A 12,551-nucleotide genomic window follows, 5' to 3' on the forward strand; every position below is an offset into this window, starting at 1 on the left:
AATGTTTAACAATTTGACTTTTTTTCCCCCCCCCAGCAAGAAGAACCATAATTTTAATGGAGTATTTCGTCAAATGCGTTTCTTCATACAGACCAATGTGCAGATCATCTGACACTCGTACCTCACTCATTGAAAAGGCAGTAACAACTTAAATTTGGATTAGATTTGCAACCTCATTGTTTTAACTTGGTTTATAGCACCAATGCTTTTCAGAGGGATAATCAAGTAGGGAGCAAACCCTGCTGACTAGCTTTACATAAAGACCATAAGTCACATATTCAGGAACTACAATCAAAGAACCACCAGATAAAAATGATTTGTTTGCCAGTTTAGACCATGTCATCATTAATATTATTCATTAAATTACCTCAGATAAAGCGGGGGAAGGAGTGGAGTGGTGTGCACGCAGAATTTGGAAAAAGGTTCAGTAGAAGGTCCAGAATGTATACCAGTGACAAGTGGACACTGTACTATAGGAATTTTGTTGCATTTGTGATTGTTATAGTGAAAGGGAGCTGAGCAATCTGTCCTGGGAACCGTTTACGTTACTCACTGACACTACTATTATATGACATTAACTATTCTTTTGTGCCTGTACAATATTTTATTCTGTTTTCCTAAAATGTCTTGAAAATGAAGAAGATAATGTACACATGACAAGAGAAATTTGTGTAAAAAAAGTTCATATAATAAGGCCTATGCTTACCTTTAAGTTGATACTCTTTGTAAGGCTGATTTTGACATTAGGCTCAGGAGATGGATTTCCCCACTGATCGCACAGCTGAACAATAAGGGGCTTCTGCAATTCTCTACCATTAATTACTGAAATAGGCTGGAAGAGAAACAAACACATTATACTATTTTGCTCTAGGTATATCAGACGTTCACAGCAGGTCAGCAATCCCCAGCACAATAATGTCTGCCTTTTCCATGCTATTTGTCTCCCATAACAGCTAGACCATGACAGAACTGTAAAACTCCAAGAAGGTATTTCTAGAGTTTTCCCATTGACATTCTCTTGTCATTATAAATTGCACTACTTGAATTGAATTGCACGTGTTACTCATGTTGATGTGACTAAAAAGACAGACATGTTTCTGAAAATGCGTATGAAACATTTTCCTTGTTGTAGAAAGAGCAAATGGCCTAAAACTTCTACTTTCTGATAAGCCTTGACAATTTCCTAGAGAGTAAAAGTAGTTACGATATTCTCTGAACCTTTTGTTTGACTTTTTTCTTCAATAACTTCCTTCTCCATTTTCACAACATGCCGATCTTTATTCCCGTTTTCTACTCAGAGGTCCCATTTTCTTCTACCTGCTTCCACTCTCCTATTTTGCTTTCTGCTGCAACTTCATCACTATCACTTGAATAGCCGAAGTAAACATTGAAAAAAATAATTAAAAAATCACTGCAAATAAATGGATGGTATCGAAAATCTCCATCCTTTTCATTTGATATAAGCGTTGTACTCCCTTCGCCATTTTCTGAGTGTAAACACTTGTAAACTTAAGTAAATTTGGGACTTCTTCTACATCCTAAACCTCGAAAAAACCCCAAGAACAGATAACGGAAAGATGAGCTGCCAACTATTACTACCATTAAGGACAGTAACTCTGGCAAATAGCATTGGAAGATGGGTGTTAGGATCCAGCCCACAGTAAAACTGCTGCACCAAAGACAATAAAGATGCATCTGTAGAAGGGCAAATGGGACAGAATAAACAGTTTAAGAGATACTAAGAAATACGGTGTAGTAAACACAACGTGAGTTAGATTACTCCGAAATAAGCTTACTTTTAAAAAACTAATATATTTAGCTATTGTATGAAAAATGCTTCAAGTCTACAGTCCCATTTAAAATATGTCTATATAATTAGACAAATTGCAAAATACTTACCTTTTGTGTTATGTTATCCTCTATAGAATTAAAAAAAAATATGTCTCTAGAGCTGCCATATTCCGTCAATTTTTACAAGTATCAATACTAAGAAATCAGTGTTTTCAGCTTTGAATCCTGTGCTTCAAAAAGCTCTGGAAACAAAAGACTTGCTGACTAGTGGCCCTGTTGTTTTTTTTCCAAACAAACACTGTTCAACTTACCTTTTCTAACTCTGGCCAATCCACAAACTGCAATTTAGCAGGGGATCCCGCAGTTAAGTTTATTCTCAGAAAGTCAGAAAATTCACGCCAAGCAAAGCACAATTCTTTGCTTCCAAGTAAACATGGTTTAAAACGAATACCTTTTACTCTCATTGTTAGAGTACTTTCCTATTGAGAAATAAAAAGATTTTATCAAGAACAAATAAACGGAAGTATAATTTATTCATTTTTTTCAATATGCTATTTTACTATCTATGCCTCCTAGACACTATTTCTGTTTTTACTGTGAGACAATGGACTAAAAATTAAGCTATAAGTGCTATTCCTTTTGTTAAATTCAAATGGACTTATTGTGTGAGAAGTGATCAATTTCAAACTCAAGCATTTCTGAGCAACCTGTTTTTCAATGTATAAAAGTTACATACAACTTATTTTAAAAGCTACAGAATGCATTTTAAATTTAACTATGGCAGACAATATCAGTAGGCTGTTCTACAAGGTTCTTCAAAAGATCATAAAATCAACTGTACCACCATAAATAAAAACAGAAGAAAACATATAAAGCAATGGACTAGAAACAAAGCAAACCTGACTCAAGAATGAAGTGAACTGGCCCACAAATTGTATAGCTGCAGCAGTGATAAAGTTTTTAACAGATGCTCCTGTATTCCTTAAAACAGGATCATATGATCTTACCCTTTAAGTCTCTATCTTAAACATAGAATTGTCTAGGTTGGAAGGGACCCTTAAGATCGAGTCCAACCATCAACCTAACGCTGCCAAAACCACCAGTTTGACTAGCTTTACACAGTTTTGGTTCAATTCTGTGTGACACAACTGAGACACAATTACCACACAAAGGCCACAGAGAAATAAACTATATGACATCTCATAAATACCTGCCAAGTTATTTTCAAATTTGATTTGTCAAGTCCAGGCCCAGAAATTCCAAGGGAATTTACACATGCAGATGTCACTGTCTGAATCTGATTTCCATACTGATCTGTAATCACTACATCTGTTAAAAAAGATGATGAGGATTAAAATGATTATTAAGATGATTACCTCAGCAGCTGCTTTAATGAAACATTATACAACATACGGAATATAAATGTATAAAACATACACACAGTATAGAGAAATATCACTGAACCACAGAATGGCTGAGGTTGGAAGGGACATCCGGAGGTCACCTGAACCAACACTCCTGCTCAAATGGGGCCACCTAGAGCTGGTAGCCCAGGACCATGTTCACATGGCTTTTGAGTATCTCCAAGCACGGAGACTCCGCAACCTCCCTGGGCAACCTGTGCCAGTGCTCGGTCACCCTCACAGTGAAAAAGCATTTCCTGATGTTCAGAGGGAATCTCCTGTCTTTCAGGTTGTGCCCATTGCCTCTGGTCCTGCCACTGGGAAGAGCCTGGCTCCATCTTCTTTACACCCTCTCTTCGAGCATTTATACACATTGATAAGATCCTCCCATCTTGTGGGTATCAAAAGGGTATAAAAAAAATGTATCTATAAAATCATATCATATACTTGTGCTTCCCACTTTTTTTGAATAAAAAGATTATTTCTTGCTATAAAGTTAAAACAACAAAAAAATCTTAAAATTGAAAGCTGTTTTTCAACCTGTTAGTTTGTCCTACGTGCTTTTCTTCGCTCACGCAGAAGCTTTTAATGTCCCAAAATACTTTAAGAATTTTTAATTTCTTACCATGTCATATAGCAACTACATATAGAAACTGAAGGAGAATGAGAAGAGTGATCCCTAACATGCCTTCCTCTTAGGTTAAAGTTAACCTTAAAATGTTCCGCTTTGAAGTCTATGCCTTTGAAATAGTCTGAATGCTGTTATGGCCTGTAAGATTTCAGAATACACGAACTAAACAAAAATTTATAAACAATTTGAACTCAGTGTGATGAATGTCCCAATGTACAAACTAAGAGGCAAATTTTATCGAAGAGTAACTCCGGAATTGTAAAACGGCAATTACAAAAGCCTGATCATCTTTCCATGAATGAGAATGTAAAATTAAAATAGTTGAAGACAATTCACTCTTGATGACATCTGTATACATAACAGGCTAATAAACTGCAAAGAAAAAGAAATGTATCTTACAAGAAATTGAAGAATATACAAATACTCACCAATTTCACCTTGTAGTTCTTCACCAATCTGCAGTGTGTTGGGTCCTTTCAATTTACATTTAATGTGCTTGGGTTCATCAGGACGTGGCCTAAGTCAGCATATGAAAATTGACTTAAATACAGCAGTTATCACTCATTCGCAATGAATTCTTTTAAAATTTTATTTTATCCTTGCACACCTTTAGACGATCAAGCCCAATGTGCACACAAGTTACATAGTAGCTTTCACCTCAATCTTATCAGGGGGAGCATATCAGACGCTGCTTACATAACAAACCACAGCAATGTTATGGGATTCTACCTTATCTATAATAACTTGCCTACCAGTATTTTACCATAGATGAGATCATTAGCCAGCTAAAGCAAAATTAAAGTTTGGAGTATTTTAAATCTTGAAAAAAAATTTCCTCAAAATCTCTTAAGCCAAAGTAACATACAATTGTCTACATATTAAAATATATTTACTACTGTAAAACCGATTATAATATCGACATTAATCCTGATATACACATACAAAGGTATCAGTCTCCCTTGCTACAAAAATATTTGCTGACTTCTTAAGGACCTGAATACAACTAACATAGCTTAAAATTTTTAGAAATACAGTTTTTCCTTAAGAGCAAATAGAGCACATTACAAAAATGGTGGTGAAGACGAACAACCACAAAAAAAGAAAAATCAGATTTCCATTTCCTCTTTTGCTAAGTCATTTTGCTTCTTTGAGCAGAAGTCATCAACCTAAACTGTGACTAACACTACTTACTTAAAAATACATTCTGGGATGCTTTTAAACACTCTCAGCCTTTCCTTCCATTTACTTGATGAAGGTTAACATGTGTTACGTGCTGCTTCCCCAAATACTTAAGAATTATCTGACGTGTAAGTTACTTAAGAGTTATCCAACACAAAGTTTTTTACTCCCCTTGCGTGTTCGAAGCTAAAAATTATGTTGAGATTTTTAAAAATCCTATTAGAATGACCTCCAGTTAATTTTTATGACAACTACAAAAGAATAACCCCTGAATAGAAGTTCCCTGATCTGAGACTGCTTTTCAATGGCAAGCAAAGATATACTAAAAATATTCAATATATCAATCCACTGTTCTACTTCCTTTCAAGAAGAGAGGTATTAATTCAGTACACTTTTCTGCGCTTCTTAAAACGCAAACTACTACTTAACTGAAAATTTTTCTGTCTCTGACAGAGCTGCATCATGGATAGCTTTTTACAAGCATTATGCTCCCAGTGTTCTAAAGAAACTTTTTGCTTGGTCATGTCATCTTTTTTTTCCACTGCAGATCTGTGAAATGTCAAATTGCTGCAAATTTATCCCTGGCATCAGTGTGCCGTGAACTAGTTACTTAATTTTAACCTATTAAGAACACATGAAATACACTAAAGCCATTTCAAATCAGATTCCTCTTAACAAACTTTATGAAGATACAGTAAGCAGAGCTAAGTGCATAGACTCACTAGGAGTGACAAGCAGGCAACTGTAAAGTTCAATTTACAGCCTGTCACTTTTGACTAGAGATCCCAGATACAGGCATCCAGCATTTGGCTAGATAAATACTGTCTTTATCTCCAAAATAATACCCTCTGTAAGGGTAACAATTAACTTCACAGTGATATTTCTCTTCGGTAAGCAGTGACCTGACTCTTCAGTAAAACTAATTATTCTATAAGATAACGTTTACTGAAAGTTTTCAAAAATAGCAGTAAACTTCAGTGTATGTATACTTACAAAAGTGATTATAGGGCTGGATACAAACAGATCTCGATGGAGGCTTTCACATAGGTAATGTTCTCATCTGTAAACAATTTACATAAAAACCCCCACCCCTCCCCCCAAATCTACATTCCCCTGTTAATTTGCCAACTGCTTTCATTATTTCATCTTCTGTGGAAAGATTTTTTTTAACCCCAAGTACAGATCTACAGTCTTTTGCTAACAACATAATTCATAAAAAAGTATTTCAAATGAACAAACCTGACTGTGAATGCACTCTCCAAAGACACATGGTCATCAAGATAAGTAATTAGACAGTAACGTACATCTTTTACCGATGTTGGTACTTTGACATCAGGTAATAATCCCTGAATCAAATGTTCTTTGTTAATTTTAGGTGTCCAGTTAACCTATAATTAAAATTTCTTAAATTAATCAAAAGCTAAATTATTAATGACTTGCTACATAATACATCTGTGGTGATTCCAAATATTCTGAAGTAACATACAGGCGATAGAAGCTTTCAATGGAAAGCCTGTGCATTTCCCAACAGTAACCAATGCTATCTTCCCAAATACAGAAAATTACTCTAAAAAAAAAAAAAACCCTAAACAAAACAAAACATACATTAGTGTTTCCCTCACTTATCTTGAAATAGGAAAGATCTGATTCTGAAAAACCTCACCAAAAAAAGTGCCACATATTTGGTGAAGCTCTACCTTTGTATTAGGCTCCACATGTGTACACAGACAGGGGGATAAGATTTGTAAGCAAACCTTCATGAAGGAAGATGCCTATTCAAGGTTCCTGAATGTCAGGAAAACCCCAGACCTGAAGAATCATAACTATGTTGGAATTATTTTATGATGTTTAGGAGAAGCACTGGAAATTACTAATCTGCTTTACATAATCCTACCCTGAAGCATTATTTAACATTTCATGAAGTGTTTTTATCTCATGAAGGACACAATTTTCATAAAACGATTTTTAAAAATTTATTAAGCAGAGAGTTCCCATTTTTAATAATACAGTCTTGAGGAATATTATTTTGTAGTCTGACATCTATGGATTTTAGAGAATCAGTATTTTCTATCTCCCCCATATTATGTTGCTGCTTACTCAAAAGTACTTGCCTTGATTTTTTCTGCCAAAGCTGGAGTTATGTGTATCTCCCTTTCTCCTTCATCATACATCTGAAATATAAGGTTGTGCATGACATCGCCAGCAAGCCAGTTAATTTCATCCTGATGTTTAATTTGAATAGCTTTTTGTCCGTCCATACTTAAGATCTGTAGTCTTGCAACATGACTGCTAGGAAGAAGTTTAATGATCTTTTCCACTGCTGGCACATCTTTACAACTCTATACATGGGAAGAAAAAGATACATAATTAAGATATTAAATATACATATATGCATAAACATCACTGTGCCATAAATAAATGGCACTACTCTGGATTACCAAGTGTGATCAGGTGTCCAAACATGAAATCAGCTTGACTTGTCAAGAATAAGCCAGAATACTCAGAACTTTTAATAGATACTAGAATTGATGCTAGCTATTTAGAAAACATTTTCTGTTCCGAAAGTACTGTTACACAATTTACAAAATACTTCTTAAGAGTGGCCATAAGTATCCTTTCATTTTGCCTTATTCGTATTCGTTTACACATTTTTCAGGGTAAAACACCACAGGTTTTATTTTCTCCAGCTGTGTGGCTCGCCTGACTTCAAGAGAACTGCGATGTTCAACAGCATTTAAAAAATTCAAACTTCAAGAGCTTTAAGACTGAAATGCTACAAAAAGCTATTGATTTGTAACTTTGGGGAAAAAAAAAATAATCCTTCTTCACTGAAGTTTTGGGAACATGTTGCCATACCTATTCTGGCTCTAAATGTTTATGCAGTGAAGGCAATTTGTCAGGAGGATCCACGGAGTAAAAAGGGAATAAAAATCCCAGAAATAATGCATACTTCTGAAACACTTCAAGGATTTCAGAAACAGAGAGTAAGAGGTAAAGAAAGAATGGAAAAAACTCTTAGCCTTTTTATGGTTTCCCAGCGAGGAAAAAGGGCAGCCACCTGATTATCAGGCTTATGGTAACTAAAAAGCAACTTTTGGGGGGTTGATTCATGAAAGACTTCAGTACAATAGCAAGACAGTATAATAAACTTTTCAATCTTTTGTTCATCCAGACATCCCAATCAATACTTACAAGTATTTCAATCCTTGCTTTCAGCATCTGGTCTTTCTTGATATTCTGTACATGTATAACTGGACCAGTTAAAATGTTTGTTCCTGCATTACTGCAGTCCACAGAATACACAGGAAGGTTTGAAGCACCTAAAAACTATTTAAAATGTAAAATTAAACTTCAAGTTTCTTTTACAGAACTACTAGGATTGTTCCAGAAATGATTATTTGTACAAGTCCGTATATATATATATAAGATTATTTACAGATAAATTTGATAGATTTCAGTTTTCCAGAAGCCTGCAAGATCAACACCTATATTTTTTCGCAGGTGATAAGAGATGTGTGGGAGAAAGGAAGAAGTTACAGAAGTAATATTTACTATCTATTCAACTGGTTTGTATTAACACATAAACGCCAGTCTCTTTTGCCATTATGGCAATAAATTCAATTAAGTTGTTAAATAAACCCCTTTTCATTAATTCTCTAAAAATTACACATCAAACAGAATTTAAATATCAAATTCAGCATGTCATGATACTACCGCAGACCCAGTCTACAGGCAGATAGTATAGGCACATAAAGTGTAAATGGAATAAAGACTATTTTGCAGCAGGAAAGACACTTTTACTTGTTTACCTGTTCTTGCTGGAAGACTGATTTCTCTAGAATTGGAAAAGTCACTTTCTTGAGTTAAAAAGAAACTAGGTTCGACAGGGCCTAGTTTGTTTTTTACTTCTAAAAGCCACAGTAACACCTGCATTCTCTTCTGAAGTTAGATAAGTACTTATGAAAACAGTCTTATCTAATATTATTTTAGGCAGTAAACTTGCATTTTTGCCTGTAAAAAAATTTATCAAACCTAAGCTGCATGAAGTTTTTTCCTGAACAAATTTTATCATTGTATATGGTAAATATGACCTAAAATAACTTAAAATTGTAGCTATACATCCTCACATAATTTTCTCTTCCATGTCTAAGGCCAGGTTCCTCTGATTCTTAAACTTACTGAATGACTCATAATAGATGAGGCAAGAAAGGCGCTGTTGCGGCTACCAAGCTACAGAAACTTCAAAAGCATTATTAAAGATAATAGATTTTATTTAGATGCCAAAATAGGATCTTTTCCTAGCCCTTTAAAAAGCAAGCATCAAAATCCTTATGGCAGGTAATAAAATGCAGTTTACCTTACAATGAACTACCAACTTTGGCTGTGCTGTTATATTTCCCGATTCATCCAGCACTTCAACCTGAAAGGGGAAAGCTGTTCCATTTTCAATCCTTAGCACTTCAGAATCTGGTTTTACTTTCAATTGACGAGGAGGGCCTGTAAAAATATACAATTGTGGAACAGTGGTTGTATTTCAGGTAACTTGTGAGACACTGGATTTCAGTTTTTGCTATCTCAAAAAGTTTTAAAGCCAAGCTACCAAGCTCTTTGTGGTAACAAACAATTTAGACCAATTCTTGTTGATGCCAACAAGTTCTTGACTCCTGTCCTTCAACACATACCACTTGCCAATCTTCTGCATGAATTCAGTAAGGAACAGTTAGACAAACATGATGAACTTCAGCACATACAAGGTCTAAACACATGATATAGTGCTATTTACACACTATATGGATTCACATTCATCAAAAAGAAACTTGGAGCTTTCTCCTGACATGTTAAAACCAAAGATGTTAATGTTGAGATATCTGATCAATCACGATGTGCAGCAGTTTAATTACCAAAGCCAGCACAGCTACAACTTGCAGGCAAAGAAATGCAAAAGAAAATTTTGTTGGCATAACTTGGATAGTATAGTGAAGCTATTCAAGTAAGTCTACCCCTTGGAACATATAATTATTTTATCAGTATTACAAAAGAGAAGGAAGTAGTACATTACTATTAAAAGACAAGTTCTGAAGGAACAAAGGTGGCCATTTTTCAGAAACATTCTTTATGCATCATTCCTTAAAACTTCCATTTCAAAATCACTGGCTGAAGAACAAGAAAAAGCTTTTATTCACTTCTTCCTCAAAACACAGCTTTAAAAGCTAAGGATAAGTCCAAAGAGAAGAAAGAAAGAGGTATTGAAGCATCTCTACATTGCCAAAAGCAAAAGATTCTAATGAAGGATGAAGCTGCCTTCAGTCCAAGGTAAATAACTAACTAATACAGAATACAATCTGCCTCGATTGTTCCACTCCATTTTCTACATGAAGCCTTAACTCCTCAAAACATAAAGAATAACGGAATAAACTGTGCACTGTTGGCCTACCAAATCTTGAAGTACACAATCTCTCTGCAAAATGAGATGGGAAAGCCTGAAGTCTGGTAATCAGTCTTCAAACTATACCTTACCTTCCAAATCCAGAAAAACAGAGGTAACAAGGAATAAAAGGTGTCACATAAGGGAATCCTCAACACCAAGATATTAATAAAACATAAAATTCTGGTAAGGGCAGTGGAATTACAGATTTATGTATTCCTCTCGTGCATTATGATAAAGTCAACATGTAACACTGAAAGTTTCAGACACACTCCCAACTGCTAAAGCATCCCCCCCTTTGCTGGGGTAAGAAACTGAAAGAGCACTTGTTCATTCACGAGATGTTTTCTACAGGGAGAAAAGGTCTATGCAGATTAGTATAGGTTAAAGGGCTTAATGCTGGAAAAAATGAAGAAGATAAGAAATTCATTCATACAATGGTGCTACGTTAGAAAAAGATTTAAAAAAATTAAAAACACTTCCCTGGAAGTGTTCAAAGCCAGGCTGGATGGGGCTTTGAGCAACCTGGTCTAGTGGTAGGTCTCCCTGCCCAAGGCAGGGGGATTGGAACCAGATGATCTTTAAGGTCCCTTCCAACTCTAACCATTCAATGATTCTATATTGATAAAAGAGAAGTGAAAAAATATAGTCTCAAGTAAGCAGACAAATTCCAGCTGCTAAAACAATGGACAAGATTGGGCTGTGAGTCTGATGTTATTCCTGCCAAGAATGACATGCTTTTAGCTTGATTTAGTTTCAGTCATCATTTGGATGAGCTAGAATATTCTTTTTTATGCCTCACTAAATGTTTCACCTTCTTGGGAAAAGAAGCTTTTAATTAATAGTGTTAGAATAAAGTTCAACAAAAATTCACTAAATATTTTAAGGATACTTACCAGGCTGTAATCTTATTTTAAAGATTTGTGTGTCTTCTTTCAAACCAGGAAGAGTAACCTTCAGATTGAAGTTCTAATGAAACGAATATTTTAAATATTAACCTTAGGTTAAATATTAACCTAACAAAACCAGGTCATACATTATCTCACATAGTCATGTCAATTCATAGATATGTAAATTTCAGGAGTCTATCCAAATTTTCTTGCACTGCTATATAAATCAAGATTATTTTTCTTGTATTAAGATCTGTCTTTTTCATGTTATTATTCCCAGAGATGTTCCATCCAGGATTTGCATGTTAAACTACATGGTTCTAAAATCATTAAAAGCAGCTATGATAACTTCTGGTTTTCGGCTTAGAGGCTGTCTAAGTGGGGAAAAAAACCCTGTATCAGTTAAAAAAAAAGTAGTTTTAAAAAAAAGGTCTGCAAGTTCTGCAGTCCTTAGCTAATTGCCTGAGGCAAGGCACCACAATTACTATCCATTTCATCTTTGAATAGGGCCATAAGAAAAACAAGTGCTGTAGAATTTTCACATTAAAATCAGAGAATGAAGCAGACTAATCAATAATTCTAAAAACTCCTACTTTAAAACCTAGTTGCACTGTAGATACGTGCATTTCATATTTTATATATTTGATATTTGAGAATATTTAGTTACAATCCATGAATTGCCATTTTTACACATTCAGAAACACTGCCTCTGGAAAGGTTTAATTTCATAATCCTGTTTTATGCCCTTCCCATGCCTGACAGGGTATGTGCAACATTAAAACCTGGTAGATTGGATGAAAACAATCAGACAATTCTTTTGGTTTGCTGGGTAAGGGAAGCAGAAAGTGCAATGAGGCCTGGGCAGGTGCATCGCACCTGCAGCCACATCAAACACAAGTTCCCCGGCTGATGGCAGGCCACACAGAGGCATGAAAACTCTCCAGCTCTGACCAGCCAGCCAACCATATGGTCTACCTGCGAGCCAAGCAGCACTTATCAGCTGGCGCTCCATTAAACCAAACGGCAAATCACAAGAAAAGGGAGAGGCAAAATATATTAATGTTACATGTTGGGGGACTGGGCAGGGGGAAAGAAGGGGAAAAATAAGGTAGGAAATAAAAACATAGGAAACGGATATAGCAGATAGCCTACGTTTAATGTTAATAAGTTAATAAGTTTAATGTTAATAAGTATAATAATAAATCAATCTTTGTATTCACGCACAAGACACT

The 12,551-nt window shown here is 35.2% G+C and overlaps 1 protein-coding gene across 1 annotated transcript in view; it reads right to left on the bottom strand.

Annotated features, from left to right (window-relative positions):
- Positions 1-12,551, bottom strand: part of SMCHD1 (structural maintenance of chromosomes flexible hinge domain containing 1) — an 84,998-nt gene that overhangs the window by 29,274 nt on the left and 43,173 nt on the right. The window contains exons 22-30 of the mRNA XM_074576780.1: positions 11,326-11,398; positions 9,362-9,501; positions 8,197-8,331; positions 7,116-7,343; positions 6,244-6,392; positions 4,254-4,342; positions 3,002-3,120; positions 2,103-2,270; positions 707-832 (exon numbers count right to left, since the gene is read on the bottom strand). Coding sequence (XP_074432881.1) covers positions 707-832; positions 2,103-2,270; positions 3,002-3,120; positions 4,254-4,342; positions 6,244-6,392; positions 7,116-7,343; positions 8,197-8,331; positions 9,362-9,501; positions 11,326-11,398 — 1,227 coding nt within the window. The remainder of the gene's footprint in view (positions 1-706; positions 833-2,102; positions 2,271-3,001; positions 3,121-4,253; positions 4,343-6,243; positions 6,393-7,115; positions 7,344-8,196; positions 8,332-9,361; positions 9,502-11,325; positions 11,399-12,551) is intronic.

The sequence above is a fragment of the Larus michahellis genome, chromosome 2 (assembly GCF_964199755.1).
Source record: "Larus michahellis chromosome 2, bLarMic1.1, whole genome shotgun sequence".
In the NCBI taxonomy this organism is placed as follows: Eukaryota; Metazoa; Chordata; class Aves; order Charadriiformes; family Laridae; genus Larus; species Larus michahellis.